The sequence below is a fragment of the Macaca mulatta genome, chromosome 12, assembly GCF_049350105.2.
Source record: "Macaca mulatta isolate MMU2019108-1 chromosome 12, T2T-MMU8v2.0, whole genome shotgun sequence".
NCBI classification, from domain to species: Eukaryota; Metazoa; Chordata; class Mammalia; order Primates; family Cercopithecidae; genus Macaca; species Macaca mulatta.
In genome coordinates, this window is record NC_133417.1 from 48,811,569 (window position 1) to 48,832,512 (window position 20,944).

Genomic DNA, 20,944 nt, shown 5'->3' on the forward strand with positions numbered 1-20,944 from the left:
AAGTTTTTTGGGGAGAGGGGAGGTGATAAAAATATCAAAAATATATAAACATATATATGCTTGTCTTTCAAATAGGGGTCGTTGCAAAGTATATACACATATTTTACCTTCCTGTAGATAGCTATTGAAAGCTTCCATCCTTATATTAGTTGACTCACAAAATGTCAAAACTGATACATGCAAGCCTTAAATGTGTACAAAAAATTCAGCAACACTGAGACAGAATGCTTTTTTCCCATAGTAAAATCATTCTAGACATATGAATATAAAACTACAAGTCCTATTACTTCTGACATCAGTATAAAGTTTCAACCTGGCTTATTTACTGATTATCCCCACAAAAAAACAATTACAACGAGGCACATTTTAAAAGTGTGAACCTTACATGTATTATCCAAGTTTGCTTGATATAGATTTTAAAATGCAATATGGACAAGACTCAAGTACGACATAAGCAATTCCAGTTTGACATCAATTAGTGAGTAGCTTTTACTCTTATAGACATATTTATAATGGAAAGGAGTGCATTTAGACTTTAAGGTCCTGCCAACTAATCAATTTGATGAACTAATTGATAATAAATGTTAATTGACAACTAACAGCAGTCAATTAATTGCATTTCAAATGCAGCTCCAGGAAGCTGAGTTGAACATTATTCTACCTCAATCTACTCAAATAATAGCTCAGCAATGACTTTGCAACAGGCTGTAAAGGTCAAAATGGGCTAGCCTTTTCCTTATTGTGGGATCACGGATCCCAGGGCATCAGTTTACAAAAACAGCAGCAGCTCATGACCAAGTCTCCTCTTACCCTCCTGAGTCTCTTTCTGTGAGACCATTGGCCGGCTTCATAAAGATCCCCTGTGGCATACCCTTTGGGTTACAATGTGGAAAGTCAGCACTGAGCTCCAACAAACAGTTGGTTCTGCCAGTTATATAAACTTTGTCTTTGACAGTACCACTTAACTAAAAGCTAAACCTAGATTTTTAGGATGGTTCTGTTTAGTTATGAAATTTCCACACTCAAATATGATTCTCTCCACTGTATCTTTGTAGCAAGAAGGTTATGCCCCACTTCCCAGACTTTTTATAATGAAAGAAAGGGAAAACTAGTGAATCTGGCACAAATCAGTCCTAAAAGTGTTGTCTGTTAGAATTCAAGTGTTCTTGATTTTAGTTAGTTGATACATAGTAAAAACAAACAAACAAAAAAAACCTCTCAGCGTAATTCAAAAGCTATGCCTGTATTCTCAAAATGAAACTCATTTGTATTCCTACCCACTTGAGGGTCTTTGCACTTTCTGGTCACTTTGCCTGGAAGGTTCTTTCCTAGATGATCTCATGGGTCTCTCCTTCAGCTCATTCAGACCTCTGCTCAAATGTTACCTCCTCAAAGAGGTCCACCCTGGCCATTCTACCCCGAACCCACATACCCATGATGGTTAACTTTAGGCGTCAACTTGACTGGATTAAAAAATACCTAAAGAACTGGTCAAGCATTATTTCTGGGTGTGTCTGTGAAGGTGTTTCCAAAGGAGATTGGTGTATGACTCGAAGGCCTGAGTAGGGAATACCATCTCAATGTGACTGGGCACCATCTGATAGGCTAAGGGCCCAGATGTGGGGAAAAAGGGCAAAGAAAGGCAATTTCCTTTCTCTCTGCTGGAGCTGGGATATTATTCTTTTGCCCTTGAACAGCAGAACTCCAAGCTCTCCAGCCTTTGGACTCCAGTACTTACACTTTTGGCTCCCCTGGTTCTGAGGCTTTCAGGCTTGGACTGAACCACACTATGGGCATCCCAGGGTCTCCAGCTTGCAGGTAGCCTGGGGTGGAACTTCTCAGCCACCATAGTCAAATGAGCCAATTCCCATCACATATATATATGTCTATATATATATAGGTATTATATATATATCCTACTGATTCTGTCTCTCTGGAGAACCCTAATATACACCCACCCAATTGTTCACTCTCTCTATCTCTGGTATCTCTTCATTTGTCCTCATAGCTCATACCACTACCTGGCATTCCAGATTCCCTTGTTTATTTGTCATTGATCTCCTTCACTTAAATGTAAGCCCCATGAGAGAGGGACATAGGACTATTTAATGTGCATCCCTAGTGCCTAACCAGTGGCTACAGTGGGTCCCATTAATAGCTATTTGATGAGTGAAATCATTCCAGAAACCATTCCAAGTGAACTGCTATGTCTCAGCACTCCTGATTCAAAGCAAACATCTAGGAAAAGCAGTATGGTGGAATGGAAAGAAAACTGGAAAGTGAGTGAGAAAATCCAACTCCAGCCTCATCTGCATGACGTATGTCACTTTGAAAAAATAACTCCAACTCCCTGGGATTCAGTTTCCTCATTATCAAATGAGGGTCTTTGACAAGATGATTTTTTAAAACTCCTTCTCACTCTGATAGGTCTATGTTTTTCTTATTAATTTGTCCTATTTGAAATAAAAACAGTTCTTCATTGTTCTTTTCTGGCTGTGTTCTCCTTTGGAAAAAAAATAATAATACAATAGAATCATGTGTGTTTCATAAAGATTGTTATCTCAGAAAACTTTATGGAGTTAGAAAATGTCACTATAAAGTTAAATAAATGGCAGCCAAGGGAGAAATAAGTAGGGAGAGGCTAGAGATTTTAAATGAAATTTCAAGTGAGATGTGAGATTTGAAGAGACAGCTGGAGCAAAGAAGACCTCTGACAAGGATGAGGGGAATTTGGGGTCAAAGTACTGACAGGGGAAAATATAAAGGTAAAATGGGCAAAATATTGGGGAACTTCTTAAAATTTTAGATTTCAAGCAACTCACTGTAAAGAAGTGGTTTAATTTTAAGAAAAGGGAAACAAGCATAATTCTGAAAGAGATGGTGAAATGGTCCCCTGTGGGAGTGTGGGGTGAACTGCAGAGGTGACGTGAGTGGTGTGAACAATAATCCCACACTCTCAGACAACTGTGAGCTCTTCCAGTGCATCAGAGAATAAATAAATGTAGCTGAAATCAAAGCTTCTGGCTATGATGACATGGATTTTTACGTCCTTGTTGCTCTTTCTTGGATCCGACCCAAGCCAAACTCCCTAAATCCCTAATATTCTGACCAGAAAAGATGTGGTGTCTTTCAAAAACGACTATGAGGTATAAAACTCACATTCTTCCCCAAAACAGGTTAATCAAAAAGCTTAAACTTACTTGCCTTAGAAGGCAGTTCACTCGGCTCTTCCCAATTTCTTTTTTTTTTTAATCAGTTCCCTTCACTTGCTTTAATCTGTGTTTTTATTTTTGAGAAAAAATCATTGTGAGAGAAGCTGGTATAGTGACCAAAAGCCTAGCTTTCATTTCTTCTGAATGTTGAAATGATACACAGATACCATGGGGTAAGGTGGGAAATCCTGTTCCTCATGGGATAGAGCCATAAACTCATGGAATGTCATTGTCATGGAAAAAATCAGATATTATTTCAATAAACTCCTTTGAGCAACTTAATCTATGAGTTTATTAAAAGACCCTCAGGTTTATTTGGTGGACTATAAATAATCTATATGCTCTTTCAAACAAAAATATTCAAATGGCACAGCAAAGGCATTAAGTTTTCCCCTCAAGTACATTAGGAGTGGATCAGTTTGCTGCCAATGCAGCCTCCTGGTATGTTAGCAGGGGCTGGATCGGGTCCTAATGGAGCTCTAAGAGAACAACAACTGCATCTGGATTTCCCACAGCCTCTGAATTAGTGGTGGGTGCACCAAGGTTCAGAAGCACACAAATAAACTAAGGCTATTTCTTTTCACCTCGTCAAAGGGAGCAAGTGAATTTCATTTGCTCCTCCTTCATGCTCCTCCACGGAACTCTTCCTGACCTTCTCAAGTTCCATTTGCTATTGAACAACTTGGGTTTCCTTCCAGTCTCTACTTCAGCTCTACCTACCCCACTCACTCTCTCTCTTGTTCCCTCTTTCGGTCCGTCATTCTCTCTCTGCATCCTCCCTCCCTCTTTCCTCACTCACACACACCTTTAGATTCTAGCAAATTGACTAATTATTAGGCCAAGTGCGGTGGGCCCAAGCCAGCACTTTGGGAGGCGGCGGTGGGAGGATTGCTTGAGGCCAGGAGTTCAAGACCAGCCTGGGCAACATAGCAAAACCCCATTTCTACCCAAAAAAATAAAAATAAACATAATTTTAAAAAAGTAAAATTAGCTAGGTGTGGTGTCTGGAACACACCTCTAGCCTCAGCTATCTGGGAGGCTCCTGCAAGCCCAGGAGTTCAAGGACATGATAGTAATACTGCACTCCAGCCTGGGCAATTCAGTGAGACTCTGTCTCTAAAATAATAATAATAATCATCATCATCATCAATAAAATCTGCTAATTTCCCACTAGAATGCAAGACAATATATTTATCCTCTATAGAAATTTTACATATGCTAAGATACATTCTAGCCTTCCCCCAAAAATCTGAGATTTCATTCAAAAGCCAGCCCAGATTCAAAGATGTTTCCTCAAAATGTTCTCTGATGGAATAAGTTTTGGAAAACAGGAATCTGACTCATTTACCTTCACATTTTCCACCTAGCCTAGCCTATGTTTTACATCAGCACAGATTGAAGCAAGTGAATGAATAAACTCAATGTGTGTCTTTGGGGGTGATTTGAGTGTAATGACAGAACATAAATACATTAGTAAATAATGTAGGGGTAACATCAGTATATAAGTAAGTGAATAAAAACTAAAAACAATACATTCAAAAAGTAGTTAATTATAAGCAATAAAGAAAAAACTTGGTACTAAAAGTCTAGAAGTCTATGAGGAAGAGGGGTGACATATGGCAACAACTTACCCAAGTCAACTCTGTTAGAAAGGACGATGCAGCAGAGGAGACAGTTGGAGCAGATATCCAGAGTCTTAAATAAAAAAACATGGAGAATTAAAACAGAGGACTATTAGAAAAATATTAACTTTGAAAATTACATAATTGCATAGCAAAAGAAAGATTTAGACCTACTTTTTCCCAAAGCAGTTTGTCCTTTTCTAATTAGGATCCAGTGTAGTTACTGCTAATGTATCCTAATTCATTAGTAGTAAATGGGCCTGATTTTAAAGTAACTCTTCTCAATAGCATTAGAATAGAATTCTTGAGGCAGGATAGAATATTCTAAGAAGAAAGCTTAGAGTCTACTTCTGAAAAACTAAGGAGTTAAATGTTGGTGAATATAAATTCACCAGCATTAATATATATGCTCTGCATGTGTTTAGGTACATGGCCAACTACAGAACACCTTCACTGTACTCTGGCTTTAGGTGTTTTTTTTTTTTATTTGTTTGTTTGTTTGTTTTTAAGTATTACTTATCCCAAGTATAATTTATGGGAGCTGTTGTTTTCACTGACATCCTATTTTTTCCCCCACACAATTTGATTAAAGAAAATGCTGTATCTTTCATGAACTTATTTTATAACTCTAAGTAACAACACACCAATACCTGTTTAAAAAAATCTCAAGTATAAGTCTCTTTTAAAGGAATTGCTCAATTTATAGGACTGATTTTTAGATGATATTGAGTCAAATGATAAGAACAGGGGACACATAAAAAAAAAATACGAAAAACAAGGTACTTGCCTAGTCTCAAAGTATTATTGATTACTATGGAAAAAAACAGTAAATTTACCATGGAAAAATCCAGAAGATACTATTCTAACCAAGTGATTAAGGTTAACACCATGAGTAATGAGTCATATCAACATTAAGTACCCCCCTCTGTGATAACTGAGGATACACCATTACTTCTGTGATATTCTTACCGAAATGCATAATTTCAATCTAATCATTGCAAAATATTAGTAAAATTCAAATTGAGAGACATTCTACAATACAACTGCTCATGGAAATGTTATTTTTTTAAATGTCAACATCACAGAATACATAGACTGAAGAACTGTCACAGACTGAAAAAAACTAAGATGACACAGCAGTTAAACAGAGTGTAGGATCTTGGACCAGATCAGGAAACAGAAAAAGGACATTCGTGAAAAAACTGGTGATATGCAAATATGAATTATAATTCAGAAAAAAGCATCAATGTTAATTTCCTCATTTGAATCATTGTACTTTGATTATGTTACATTGTTAACATTAGAGGAAGCTGAATAAAAAAGTGAACTCTCTTATTTTTATTTTTGCAATTTTTCTGTACGCTTAAAATCATTTCAAAATAAGAAGTTTGAAAAAGGAGTATAAGGTCTAATGCAGGTAAACTTGCATAAATGTTTTGAAAGGAGTAATTCGGAAGGCACACAAAAAAGGTGCAAGTGAGCAAGAATTTAAAAACCCACTGAATTTTTTTATTAAGGAAAACTTTGCATTGCGATATAGAATGGTATTAATAAATATTTGTTATTAATCTCCATATCTGCTGGGAGAAAAATTAAGAAGTAGGTTTTAATTGAAGGGAGTAACAATATAGACACCGTTATAGGTTTTGGAAAGAAATTGTCATATCCCTTCTTTCTCAAGCTTTAATGGAAAACATTTTTTGCATGGCAGTTTGAGAAGCTAATCTTCCTGTCACTAGTTCAGATTTGTATTCCTTGTGCTCAGTGACTGGCAAACAGTGGGTGTTCTGTGAATGTCTGTTGAGTAAAGAAAGGAATTAATGTTTTCAGAACGAATTCTGAAATTTTTGTCTTACATACCTGCCAACTCATTGGGACCTATCCATATATCAGTCCAATCTTCAACACTCCCCTGCCCCAAATAAATGACTTTTTCTTCATTAATTACAGACTATAAGCTGTTCCCCCACAAACTAATATGCCAGAAGTCCAAAAGTCTTTTCAGTAACAGTAAAAATTATCCTGATAAAATCAGTCTATTCATTAAAAAAAAGCATCAAACAAATCCCATCGAAGGACATTCTACAAAATACTTAACCAGTACTTCTTAAAACTGTCAAGGTTGTCAAAAACAAGGAAAATCTGAGATACTGTAACAGCCAAGAGGAACCTAAGGAGACATGACAACTAAATATTGTGCTATTTTAATAAGATCCATAGAAAAAAGACAGTAGGAAAAATCCGGGGAAATCTGAATAAGTTACGGACTTCAATAATGTATTAATATTGTTTCATTAACTATAACAAATATGCCATAGTAATGTAAGATGTTAATAATAGGTGAAACTGAGTATGGGGGATATGGCAACTTTTTGTACTCTCTTTGCAATATTTTTGTAGCTCTACAACTGCTCTAAAAATTAAATTTCCCTTTGAAAAAATCAATGTCAATAAAAATTTTTATACATAATTCAGTTTTGTTATATTTTGTTTATTTATTTGTTAGAGACAGGGTCTCACTCTGTCACCCAGGCTGAAGTGCAGTGGAGCCATCATAGCTTACCGCAAACTCGAACCCCTGGGCTCAAGCGATCCTCCTACCTCAGCCTCCCAAGAAGCTGGGACCACAGACATGCATCACAACGCCAGGCTAATTTTTTTATTTTTTGTAGAGACACAGTCCCACTTATGTTGCCCAGGCTCATAATTCAATCTTATAGAAACCTTTTTAAAGTATATAACAAATATCTCCACTTTCTTAAACAATACTTTCAAGCATAATTCCATTTTTTCTGTAAAACTGAAGTACATTATGAACACGTTTTCATCCCTTGTAAGCATACAATTATTCTTCCACTCTGATAATCTGACGCCAGTATGCATTTTAGCGAAATCTTCCTTTAGTAAAATCTCCTCTGTTAGTACATAGGAAGTCTTTAGAACCATGCCTGGAAAATAGAATGTTTATGGAAACATGAATATTATTATATGAAGATAACTGTCACTCACTCACTGGAAACAGATTCTAAGGATTGGATAGTTCTAGTAACAATGAAGAACTAGTTGTAGTCTACTTACGCTTGTTCACTTGTTGCTGTTATGACCAAATACGAAAATTGTTAAACGATCAGTCAAGGTCATGAATTAGGTCTTTGACCACGGAAAGTGCTAAATGACCCGGCCAGCAATGGACTGTATCTCTGTTTTAGATCCCATTGATTCCACGAAACAAGCATGGAGGCTCCCATATGTCCCTTCCCCACCATATCACATACACACCACCTTCTGTCTCTCGACTCTCTGTTGGCTTGCCTCCATCCTCCAGATCAAAATTGACCAATTATACTAAAGAAGACAGACACCAGTGGCAAAGTATTAAAGTGAGCTAACAGCTTGTTTGGGAAGGTGACCGTACACTTCCGCCTTCCCATAGTCTGTTTCCAGCTTTCAAATGCCATGACCTAAAGCCCTTGAGCATGGAACATGGAGGAAGCCACGGGTGACTGGTCCGGGTCACTCTCAGACAACATTGTACTGGGAAAATTCTTGCAACGCACTTACAGCATCCCCCTGCCTGGCTCTGGTCCTGCCAATCAAAACCCAAGCAGGCATCCCCTTTTGGCGAGTGGCCAGAGGAGGGTGCTCTATTGTTAGGAGAAGACCCTGCAGGAAGACAGAAACAAACAGGGATTCTCTTTCTTTTCCATCTCCCTTCAAACCTGCAAGTGAAGCTGTGGTGGTGTTTCTTCTTTTTTGTCTCATCCTGTCACTCTCTAGTCTTTGAACAATAGAGGCAACAATGGTCTTGTCTAAATGATTTCACAGGCTATTATTCAGACACTCAACTTTTAACATTTCAATTTTGTCATTCTGTTTCCACACAAAAGGTGCACTTCTACAGTATAATGTTCTCAGAATTATGTCAATGAGCAGTAATGGCTTTTAACATTAAGTTGATCATTAACAACTACATTATCTGAGGCATAATCAGTACTTCAGCCTTTTGTGTGATTATGACACTACAGAATTGAAGCTAATAGGAGGATTCACTCATAACAACATAGGAAAATATTTGTACAGTAATAAAAGGTTAGTGAAAAGCAAACAGTCTCAAACCGTAAAATGAATAAAAATACTAACATTTTATTTACAAAAAGTGGGCTTCTAAAGGAGAAAAATAGGTAAACAATATTGCTATGATCAAATTTCTTGGTCATAAAGGTCTTCATATTGGATCCAAACATTCTGTATAGAAGTCATTATAAACTTTATAAGAGCACATTCCAAAAAGTGTGTATTTTAGGAACAGAAAATAAAATAACAGATTCTGTGTCCTAAGTGTTATTGTTATCTCCTCACATTTTCAAGCTATTGGCAAAGCATATTGATTGATAATCTTTGATATTGCTTTAAAATTGTTTTACTCTGCCCCTCCCACCTCTTGAGTGGGAAACCACTCAGGAAAAAGCTGTGTCTGTTTGACCATAATCCAATGGTTGCAACCAACAATACTTGCAACGACTTTCAGGATGCAGATCCATCAAGGTGGTGACACCAAGTTCAGAAGTCTGGAGAGAAGCTCAAGTCTTTTTTGTTTGTTTTGAGACACGCTCTCATTCTGTCACCTAGACTGAGTGCAGTGGCACTATCACAGTTCGCCGCAGCTTTAACCTCGCGGGCTCAATCCATACTCTAGCCTCAACCTTCTGAGTAACTGGGACTACAGGTATGCACCACCACATCTAGCTAATTTTTGTATTTTTTGTAGTGATGGGGTTTCACCATGTTTCCCAGCTGGTCTCAAACTCCTGGGCTCAAGAAATCCACCTACTTTGGCCTCCCAAAGTACTGGGATTATAGACATGAGTCACCACACACAACCTAAACCAGAGTCTTAACAGACCATGTCTTTTATATGATTTTAGATCTTGATTAGAGTATATGAATTGTAAAGAGGAAATATACATCATCAAAGAATCAGGTCAATGCTCATATAATCATACTATTCCTATCCTTTGATTAAATAATCAAATGTTCAGAAATGTATCCTTTACGAAAATCCTAAATTCAGAAAAACCATGGAGAAATTAATCATGTTATTAATAGCAGTGAATACCAAATCATTCTAAATACCCAAAATGACAGAGATGGTTAAGTAACCAAGGGCTACATTTTCACACACAATGAGAGATAGCATAGCCATTTTTTATGATGTTTACCAAAAAATTAATAAATAATAGAATGTTAAGTGAAAAAAAGAAAAATTCAAAATCACTTGGAGTATTTGTGCTTTGTTATGTGTGTGTTGCATGTAAAGACCAATGCACAGAAAATAAGGCAGTGGGGGCTGGAAGAAGAAAATACGTCAAATTAATAATGTGGTTTTGTTGGGCATTGTTTTTCTTATTTTTACTTCTTACTTTTCTGCTTTTCCAAATTTTCTTCAAAGGGGATACATTGTTTTACAATTTTAAAAAGGATGCCTATTTAATTCTGTCATTCAGTTCTCCTTACTGGAAAATACTGAAACAAATACACATATAACAAGGACAATCTGCCACTCACCGTGGTTTCCAGTCTTCAAACACTGAAAGATACTCCTTCAATTGGAAAATACAGAAACTCTGTGTAGAACTCAAGGGCCATTTGTGTGACTTCATCCTGGCCCCAAATCTTCCCTCCTCTGATTGGTCCCGCCCACACTGATAAACCACTATTGTTTCCAGGTGTGCCTCACCGTGACCAGAGCGTTTTGCCTCAGCCCACTCTGTTAGGAGCTTCCTCAGCACAGTTTGCAGGTGTCTTTTCCAATCCCACCTCCCAACATCAATCCGAGAGGTTTTACGTAGGGAATGGAAGCAGTACATTTTAAGGACGGGTAGAAGGCTTCTATTGCCTCATTCTAGGAAGCAGGGGAAACATGTAAAAGAATGAAGGGATTCTCATTTGGGGAGTGAAGCTGACAGGACAATCTGCGGCATGAGAAGGCATGTGGGTGGGTGGTGATTGTTCAGCACACTCTCTGCTCCAGTCAAAGAAATCAACTTGCTGACCTTTGAATGTGTCTCGTTCTGTCTGTGCCACTTTCCTGACACCTCATATGTTATTTGTCCCTCTTGGAGTACTCTCACTAATGCTGTCTATTCTTTCTCAAGCTATGCTTCTATTTCTTTCTAAATTAGTCCATTTAAAAACAATACATATGAACTTAAGACACATAGCTTATTTAAATTCCGCTTTTGATCACAAAGCTTTCTTCCAAAATGTTCCAACTAGAGACCACTTCAACTCTGTAATTTTTCTTATTATTTTCCATTCCACAATTATATATTGGAAAAAATACTGATCTATAGAAGGATTATGCCAAAATTGTATTAATAAAATATGGTTAAGGTTCATTCTCTTGGATATCTTTTTTAATACTTCAAAGATACAGGGAAATATTGTGAACTATAAAACACAGAACAGCAATTTGAGTTTATGACTATTTTTGAAGTTACTAAGAGTTTCTCATGTGAGAGCTCTTTTCTGATTTCCACTGGTATTTCTTTAAAATACTTAGAAAAAAAAAGTAGGCATATCTTTGATTTGAAGAAAGAATAAATGTACTGAGAGGATACAAGAACAAATCAGCCCTGAATCCATGGGTAGCCATCCTAGCAGAATACAAGTCACTGAGCAGAGGCCAGGGCTTTCTTTGAAGAACAAATCAGTTTTCCTGCAGAACAGTTTAATCACTTTCTATGAAAGAAGAAAAAACAATGTGCACAAATAGGAAGTCTTTGATACAATCTTTGTAGTCTTCAGGATGCTTTTGGTTTCTCAATTCTACAATACAGGTCAGGGCTGTCAATGGTCTTGTCACGTTGTCAAAAGGTGACCATCCACACTGTCGGAGCGGTCTGTCTTTGTATGAAGACCATGCTGCTTCTGCACCCGGCATCCCACCCCTACTACATCATGCTTCCTGGCACTCAGGGTGTTTGTTCAACCTGCATTCCAAGAAGCCATGCAATGGGAGGGCTCTTCAATGACTATGCCATCGTGGCCTTCTTTCTTTCATGTATTATTGAACTGTGAGTCAGGTACTATACTGCATGACATGTATTAGTGAAACAGATATAAACACTGCCCTCAGGTTACCTCCAGCACGGCCTCTGTATTATTTATCTATTGCTATGTAACAAATGACTGCAAAACTTAACAGCTTCAAACAATAATAAATATTTTTTAAATCTCACCGTTCCTGTGGGGCAGGAATCAGGAACCACTTGGACGGTTTAAGCCTGAGTTCTCTCATGAGGTGGCAGTCATCTGAAGGCTTGACTAGGGCTGGAGAAGCCACTTCCACAGGGACTCACTCACGGGGGCGGCAAGTTGGTGCTGGCCTCAGTTTCTCTCCACATGGGCTTCTTCAGAAGGCTGGTCAGCCTGGAGGCCAAATATCCCCAAAAAGTGATCTGAGAGAACGAAGTAGAAGCTGCAATGCCTCTTATGACCTCTCCTGGGAAGTCATGGACCCTTGTATTGGTTACACAGGTCAGGCCTGTGGAAGGGGACTCTACAGAGCATGCTAACAGAAGGCAAAGATCACAAGAGGCCATCTGGCGCATCTTGCCATTGCATGTGACACCCTCCACCACGACGCAGAATTCACTCTTAAACCAATTTGAATCCACACTGGCCTGTGACTGCTTTGACCAATTGAATACAATAGAAATGATACTATGCTAGTTCCAACTGAAGAGTCCTTCAAGAGGACTGAAAGTTTTGATTTCCTGCCTTTTAAAGCCCTGAGCCACTATGTAAGACGTTCAGGCTGCCCTGCTGAAAGGAATGTGTGCTTCATGGAGGTGTATTGACATATCGGACCTGTGTGCAAAACAGGCCATGTTGGTGGATGATTCAGATGACTTCAGTATCTGCTACTACAACCACATGAGAAATTCTGAGAGAATCCCCAAGTGAGCCCAGCCAACTCTTAAAACCAGGAGACATAATAAATTATCAGCCTTAGCCACTAAATTTTGAGCTGGTTTGCTATGCAATGTCAGAAAACTAGGATGATATTCATGCAAAATTTTTTATGTATTCTTGGTACTTTATGTATAACTTTTGCATTACAACATAGGTTCCACAAGTGCAGGAATTTCTATACCAAAGGCCTAGAACAGTACCTGGATCACCACAATGGTCTCCTAACCAGTTCTTCACATTCCTTTTCCCTCCTACCTTCCGTTGTCCAAAGAGCAGTCAGAATGACTATTGTCAAAACCTGTATCAAAGTCTTCCCTTATCCTGACTAGGCTCTATCTGTATTATGCATTATCATTGCAGTATACATATCTTTTCCATAGCACTTATTGAACTAGATATTTATATTGAAATGGATATTTAATCATAATTTGTAGAAAAAATAATAATAATAATAATTAGTAGTAGTAGTAGTAGTAGTAGTAGTAGTAGTAGTAGTAGTATTTGAGACTGAGTCTTGCTCTGTCACCCAGGCTGGAGTGCAGTGGCGCCATCTCGGCTCACTGCAAGCTCTGCCTCCCGGGTTCACGCCATTCTCCTGCCTCAGCCTCCGGAGTAGCTGGGACTACAGGCGCCCGCCACCATGCCTGACTAATTTTTTGTATTTTTAGTAGAGACGGGGTTTCACCATGTTAGCCAGGATGGTCTCGATCTCCTGACCTTGTGATCCACCCACCTCAGCCTCCCAAAGTGCTGGGATTACAGGCGTGAGCCACTGCTCTGTAGAGTCTCCTTCCACAGACCTGACCTGTGTAACCATTACAAGGGTCCATGACTTCCCAGGAGAGGTCATAAGAGGCATTGCAGCTTCTACTTCGTTCTCTCAGATCACTTTTTTGGGAATATTTGGCCTCCAGGCTGACCAGCCTTCTGAAGAGGCCCACGTGGAGGGAAACTGAGGCCAGCACCAACTTGCCACCCCTGTAAGTGAGTCCCTGTGGAAGTGGCTTCTCCAGCCCTAGTCAAGCCTTCAGATGACTGCAACCTCATGAGAGAACTCAGGCTTAAACCGTTCAAGTGGTTCCTGATTCCTGCCCCACAGGAACTGTGAGATTTAAAAAATATGTATTACTGTTTGAAGCTGTTAAGTTTTTATGTGTGTCTCTTGACTAAATCCTAATCTCCAATGAGCAAGGCATATCTTCTTCATTGGCCTATCCCCAGTTTCAAACACAGAACCTAGTACGTGGTAGGTGTTCAATAAATATTTGGCGAAGAATAACTTCTCAAAATGTCTTTTGCATTTCACTTGATTTTATAATAGAAACTTACTTCTTACTGCTTTTAGTCTGCCTCTTTGGGCTATTTCCAGTTGCAAAGAAGAAGTAAAATCAATTAATGTTTTAGCTCTTTTTTCACAGGCTTCTGGAAATTAGTTGTGAAAATACACATCAAAATGTGACATATACTCATCTCTTTCAGCCTTTAGATTAACTTTAGATTCTCTTGTAAAAAGCAAAGATTTATTGAGAATAGACCCTCAGATTTTGTCTTGTTCCTCAACACAAAATAAAAAGCAATAATTATCCTCCTCCCCTTTCTCAGTTCTCATTTTACTTTTTTAGAGATGAGGTCTTGCTTTGTTGCCCAGACCGATCTCAAACCCCTGGGTTCAAGCAATCTTCCCCCGCTCAGCCTCCCAAGTAACTAGGACTATGAGTGAGCACCACCACACCTAACTTGCTTTCTAAATTTACTGTAATACTAGGTTTTTTTTAAAAAAAACTGACTGCATTCTCTGTCATATATGCATTAACTTATTTATACTATGAATACAAGTTTCTCCAACTCCCTCTTTTAGAGACCTTGGAAAGCATAAAGCCATGGTTAATGTAATAATACCAATCCTCGAAAAGCAAAATCACTACCACAAACTCTTCTACACTAATAAAAAATGGAGCCAGACAGGCTGTTAGGTAAAGCATATGCTAACAAAGCACAGAAGTGGTTAAACACAAGGACATTTTTCTTATATAGGAGACCAAAGGCCCAAATATTCAATAACAAAAATTTTAGCCATATGTGCACTTATGTAGAACAGATTATTAACTGTTCTCCTTCATAAATATAAGAACTCAATTACAATAAATCTGAATAATTTTAAATTATTTTTTCTGAAATCACGGGCATTAAGCAGTGATGATCATTCAGTGGAAATACTCATCAAGATACATGTATGACAGAAATATCAAGTTCATTTTGCAGTGTCAAATGGAGGCAAATTCTGCAAATGCTTATATTCAAAAACATTTTTAGAGTAATTACTTTTTTTGGACAACAGTTTCGGTATTCTTTTTCTTTTTTTTCTTACATATGCTTCTAAATCTGTGTTTGGAATCCAAATTTTAAATTTAATTACAAGCAGAGGAATATGCCTACTTAACATCCATGTAGGCCTAGATTACTCTAACATTCATAGATACTCAGGTAAGTTTCCAGTTAGAAGTTTTCTAAAGTTTATTGATGTATATTACATTCACCTAAAGAGCTTATGAAAATACAGATTGCTGAGTTCCACTTTCAGAGCTTCAGAGTCGGGGTGAGGCCCAAGAATTTGCTTCTTAATGAGTTCTCAGATCATATTAATGTTACTGGTCCAGGGACCAGACTTGGAGGATCACTTACCTAACCTACCACCTACTTACGTTTTACAGACAAAGAAATAAAGGCCCAGAAAAATTGAAAGACTGATCCAATGTTTCTGCCACAGTCAATGGCAAAAATGATGAGACAAGGTAGGACTAGAATCTAGCTTTTCTGATTCTAATTAGCATGTTCTTTGACTCGATTGTCCCTGTCTGAGATGTATTCAGTACCGTATGAGGTGTTAATGAATAAGCTATAGAAAAAATAAGTCACAGTTGAGGGAAAGAGATGGCAACATAAACATCCTCTTTCCCCGTTGACAAAATTAAAGACATGCAGAACCACACCAAAAATTGGATGATTCAGGTATTTCTTTGTGGCCACTACCCCTTTTGAAGTGTATTTCCCTCTAAACATCTAAGGACTTACTTTGCATTCTTACATTGCAACGTCTTTGTTGATAACTTTTCAGTAATTCCATTACAGCAAATCACAGGGTTGTCAAATCTTCAAGGATCAGAAGATCATGAGTTGACAAGTAGCAGATGCACAGAAAGAAGTTTTAAATAAAGTGTATTCGTTCCCCATGTGGAGCAAAGTAGAATACCTATTAGTCGATGATAGTAAAACCGGCCGGCAAGTAACAAAGAATGTAGTTACGCCACGATATTTACCATTTCTACCACTTTTATTCAGTAAAAAATCAAAGAATTCAGAAGAAAGAAAACTCTTAGCTTTTCAAACAAGCTGTTTCTGTTTAAGGACAGAAGTTTCTGTTAAAATTTAGTATAATTTTGATGTCACTGAGCACAGTGAAAGCTGCAGGCAAACAGAACATTCTCATTGTAATACCACGACTGTAGGCATATTTGAAACACTATCACTTCTTCAGACTATAATTATAACTGTTTGTTGCTTCTGTGGTTTCAAAGATAATAGAAGTTGCTCACAAAATTTACACAACACTGATGTGTTGCATATAAAATATAGACAGTCACGTGCAAAATATCCCATTATACATTTTCTCATAGAGAGAAACAGCTGAGAAACCTACAGACCATCAAATTATGACTCCAGTGTTTCATTACAAGCAATTAGACTCCGGAACCCAAAGGTACAACCAAAATGCTTGGTGTAATTTGGTTAATACCATTTAAGAGCTGGGCCACAGGTGCTTAAATCTACAGAAAAGAAAAATTCTAGTGACTATGTAAGGTCCTATTACTTTATGGGTAAGTACTTGTATAGCCAGAGCATCAAAGGTGGACTCAGGAGAAAATACATGTGAAGTGAGCAGAAAGACTGAAAATTACACACATTCATTCCACAAGCAATGACTATGGAATGGCTACTCTGTGTCAGGCACAGTTCCTCTCCTCAAGGAGCTCAAACCCCAGCAGGAAAGATGGGCAGAAACTCATTCCTTCAGCAAACAATGAATAGTGCTGTAAGAAAGAAATACCTGTATGACCTGTTACTAATGTTATAGAACAGAGTGCTTATGTATTCAAACACTTAGGAAGTTATCACTAATAAATGACATTGATCTGTGTCTAGAATTGAAAGGAAGTTTCCATATGGAAAGGGCATCACCTGACAGGAAAGACAGCCAGGAAAGGCAAGTTGAGGTAAGAGCCCTTAAAAATTATGGAATTTGGACATGGTTTCCAGATACTAAGAGTCATGGAGAGTATTTGAGGGTCACCAGGCAGGGTCATTTCTGAGAAAGCTCTTCTGGGAAGCACACCCAAAAACAGTAGGCAAAATATAAAAGATGCCATTTTGCAATGCCTAGATGAGCTTCTGTAATCATAAAGGAGTCTCTAGAAACCAATGACAAAAAACTCAAGAAGTTATGGAGATTTAGAATGGACTTTTGCCTTGTAGTGTCTACTAATTCCTGGTGGCCTAGAATGTCAATTTCATAGTCATGCTTAGTGACAGGACACAAACCTGATGCCAGGGCAGAAATGTGATCAACACAACAAGGAAAATGGAAGTAAACAGTGAGGTACAAGGATAAAATAACTAAATTAAAATTAAAGATACAAGACAGAGCATCAATACAGCTAAAAGTTGGTTCTATGATGAAACTAATAAAGAATATATCTCTGACAAAAATAAGAAGAGAGAGAGAAAGTAAAATATACAATGTGAGGAATGAAAGGGGTGCTTATTAGTGATGCAACACATGCTAAAGAGATGGTAGGAGAACATTATATAAACTTAAAAACAGTACATGTGAATGATTCACTGAAATGAACACATTTCTAGAAAAATGTTATCAAAATACACAAAAACCTAGAAAACCTAAACAGCCTTAGAACTCACTCAAGAAACTAAAAACATGGATTGAAATATTCTGCAAAGAAAAAGACCTTATTGAAATATTTCTTTTGATACATTCTATCAAGCAGCTAAGGATCAAATTATTTCTTTCTTTTAGAAAAGAGAAAAAGAAGAATTGCTTTCTACCATATTGGATGAGGCTGGCACCTCCTTTACACCAAAACCACACAGAGTCAGTTTGAAACATAATTATGAGTCAATTTCACAGGAATGATGAAAAATACTAACCTACATTAACAAAGTAAATCCAGGGATATATGAAAAAGATAATACATTATCACCAAATGGTGATTATTCCAGAAATGCAAAGTTGATTCGACATTAGAAAATTACAAAATTAATTCATTACATTAAAAGATTAAAGGAGAAAATCAAAATCTCCCCCATAGATGCAGTAAAAGCATTCAATAAAACTCAATACCCACTTAATAAAACTCTGCAAGCTAGAAATAGAAGAAATTTTCTTTATTCTGGTAAACAACAGCTGCAAAAGCACATACAGCGATCATAAGATTATCTTTAAGTTCAAGAATGTGACAGAATTGCTTTCTGTCACTACTTCTATTCAGCATTGCACTGGAGAGTCTTACAATAAGACAAGAAACAGTAATAAAAGTTAGAAGAAAGGAAAGAAAAGGAAAAAATACCACTATCATGATTCAAAAATAATATTACTGTCTACAATTTAAAAGTCTAAAGACAAATTGTTAGACCATATAAGAAAATGTAATGAAGTTCATATATGCAAGTGGAACATGAATTAAACTGCAATCTATACATCCCAACACAAGGTAATTTTTAAAATACTGTTGACAATAACGTCTGAAAACATAAAGTACCTAAGGAATAAATCCAACAAGATATATAGGACATTTGAGTAGGATATTATAAAACTTTATTGAAGAAATATAAGGGCTTAAATGCAAAGGCATACTATGTTCATAGTTAATCCTAAAGATTTTTATTCTGCCAAATTGACATTTAGATTCATTATGATTCACAACAAACCCCAACCAGAACGTATTTCTGCTTTTGGTAAAATACAGTGGCTGTACTTTTTGCTCTAAATGCAGTATAACTAAAAATCCTAAACACACACACACACACACACACACACACACACACACACACACATACCAGAACACTCTGCAGGTAGAGAGAAGAAGGCAGACTGGCCAAGAAACACAGGACCTGAGGTATAATATGGTGATAAGATCCTTGGGTTTTCTTTTTGCTCGTATATCCCAAACTTGGAACTGGAGAAACCAATAAAACAGTAATGTCAGTGGTCACGGACCAAAAATGCCTCCAAAATGCCTACTGGTCCAAAGACAAAGGAGCAGCCTAGCAAGACAGAAAACTTTTGAACATCAACCACTGTACTTCTGACAAACAATACAGAAAAATTGGTAACCCCACCCCCACCCCAACAGCAAAGGCCAACCTAATAACTTGAACTTCTACTTTTGCCAAGCTGGAAATAGGTACCTAACATCCTGCTGGGTTAATATCAGGGAAGAACAAGTAGGCCTTCATAGAAGGCCACAACATTTTTCCCACTGGCTGGATTAGATTTCCCCCTGTGCTGACAGTGGAGACTACGTAGGGGGAGCCTGGACTTGTATCCCTATCATCCTCTCCCCACTGAGGTAGTATCTGAAGATGTCCACTGGAAATTCAGAACTTCCACCATTGCCCCACTCTGGACACAGTTTGGCAGTTTCTTAAGAAACTAAGTGATGGTATGCAGTAACCATACAACCCAGCAATTTCCCTGTTGAGCATTTATCTGGTGATAAATGAAGACATATGTTCACACAAAAACCTGCACACAAGTGTTTACAACAGTGTTATTTGTAGTAGCCCCAAACTAGAAATGACCCACATGTCCTTCAAAGGGTGAATGTTAAACAAACTATGATACATCTGTACCAAGAAGTAAATAATAATTCAACAATTTAAAAAATTGTTATACCTGGAACAACTTCAATAAATTTCCAGACAATTATACTGAGTTAAAAAAAGAAATCCCCAAATGTTATATACTGTATGGTTCCATTTGTATAACAGTCTTGAAATAACAAGATTATAGAAATGGAAAATGGACTAGTGGCTATCAAGGGTTAAGGAAAGGGTGGAAGCAAGAGGGAAGTGGGTATGACTGTAAAATGGCAATATGAGTGATCTTTGTGTTAGGGAAATGCTTTACATCTTGAATATCAGTGTCAATATCCTAGTTGTGATATCTACTATACTTTTACAAGATGTTTTCACTGGGGAAAACTGGGGAAATTGTACATGGGATCTATGTATTATCTCTGTATGTAAATCTACAATTATCTCAAAATAAAACGTTTAATTGAAAAAAAAGCAGGTTTTTCGTGAAACTTGACAAACTGATTTTAAATGAATATAGAAAAACAAAATAATAGTATAAAGGAGCAATGCCAGGGAAATGTCAGACTAGGAAACCACAGGGCTTCATCCTTTTCTAAAAGCAACTAATAAGCTAGCAAAAATGGTCAGAATCAACTTTTAAAAAATTTGGAAAACCAGTTAAAAAACTTACAACAACCAAGGGATGACTTGATAAAGAAAGAAGCTTCTATATCTGGTAGGAAAGTGGTACAGGAGTGGTGTGGCATTTTAAAGTGCCTGTGTACCATCCTTCACACCCCAAACTGCAGCAGCCGTGAGAACAGCAGCCTGTACTCCCGATGCAGGTTGCCAGTGCCAGAGGGAGCAACACAAACCTTATTTTTAAAGAATTATGGTGTGGGTTTCACCCTGTCTGGTAGTTTCATCAAAGACCAGCACAAAAGCTTCCTTGTGTTTCACCCAACTCAAGTGTCCCCAGAGCTGGGATGCATACTAGAAAAGGCCTGAGAAAACCTAAGCTTTAACCTCTGAGTACCGTTTGATCTCCACTCATGTAGGAAGTGGTTGCTAAGGCAGAGTTTTAAACAGCCTGGCTAAGGATTGAAGAAGTGCCCAAACACAAAGCAAATCTACAAAGACTGAGATAATTTTATATTTTTATTTTTCTTCTCCCTCTCCTCCTCTCCTTTTTTACCTCCTCCTCCTCCTTCTTTTTTTTTTTTTTTCAGTGCCAAGTGTCTAAGGTACCTCTGTGAAAACACA

The 20,944-nt window shown here is 37.6% G+C and overlaps 1 protein-coding gene across 1 annotated transcript in view; it reads right to left on the reverse strand.

Moving 5' to 3' along the window:
* LOC144333270 (uncharacterized) overlaps positions 1-20,944 on the reverse strand; it is a 72,901-nt gene that overhangs the window by 11,424 nt on the left and 40,533 nt on the right. The window contains exon 5 of the mRNA XM_077956519.1: positions 4,844-4,907. Coding sequence (XP_077812645.1) covers positions 4,844-4,907 — 64 coding nt within the window. The remainder of the gene's footprint in view (positions 1-4,843; positions 4,908-20,944) is intronic.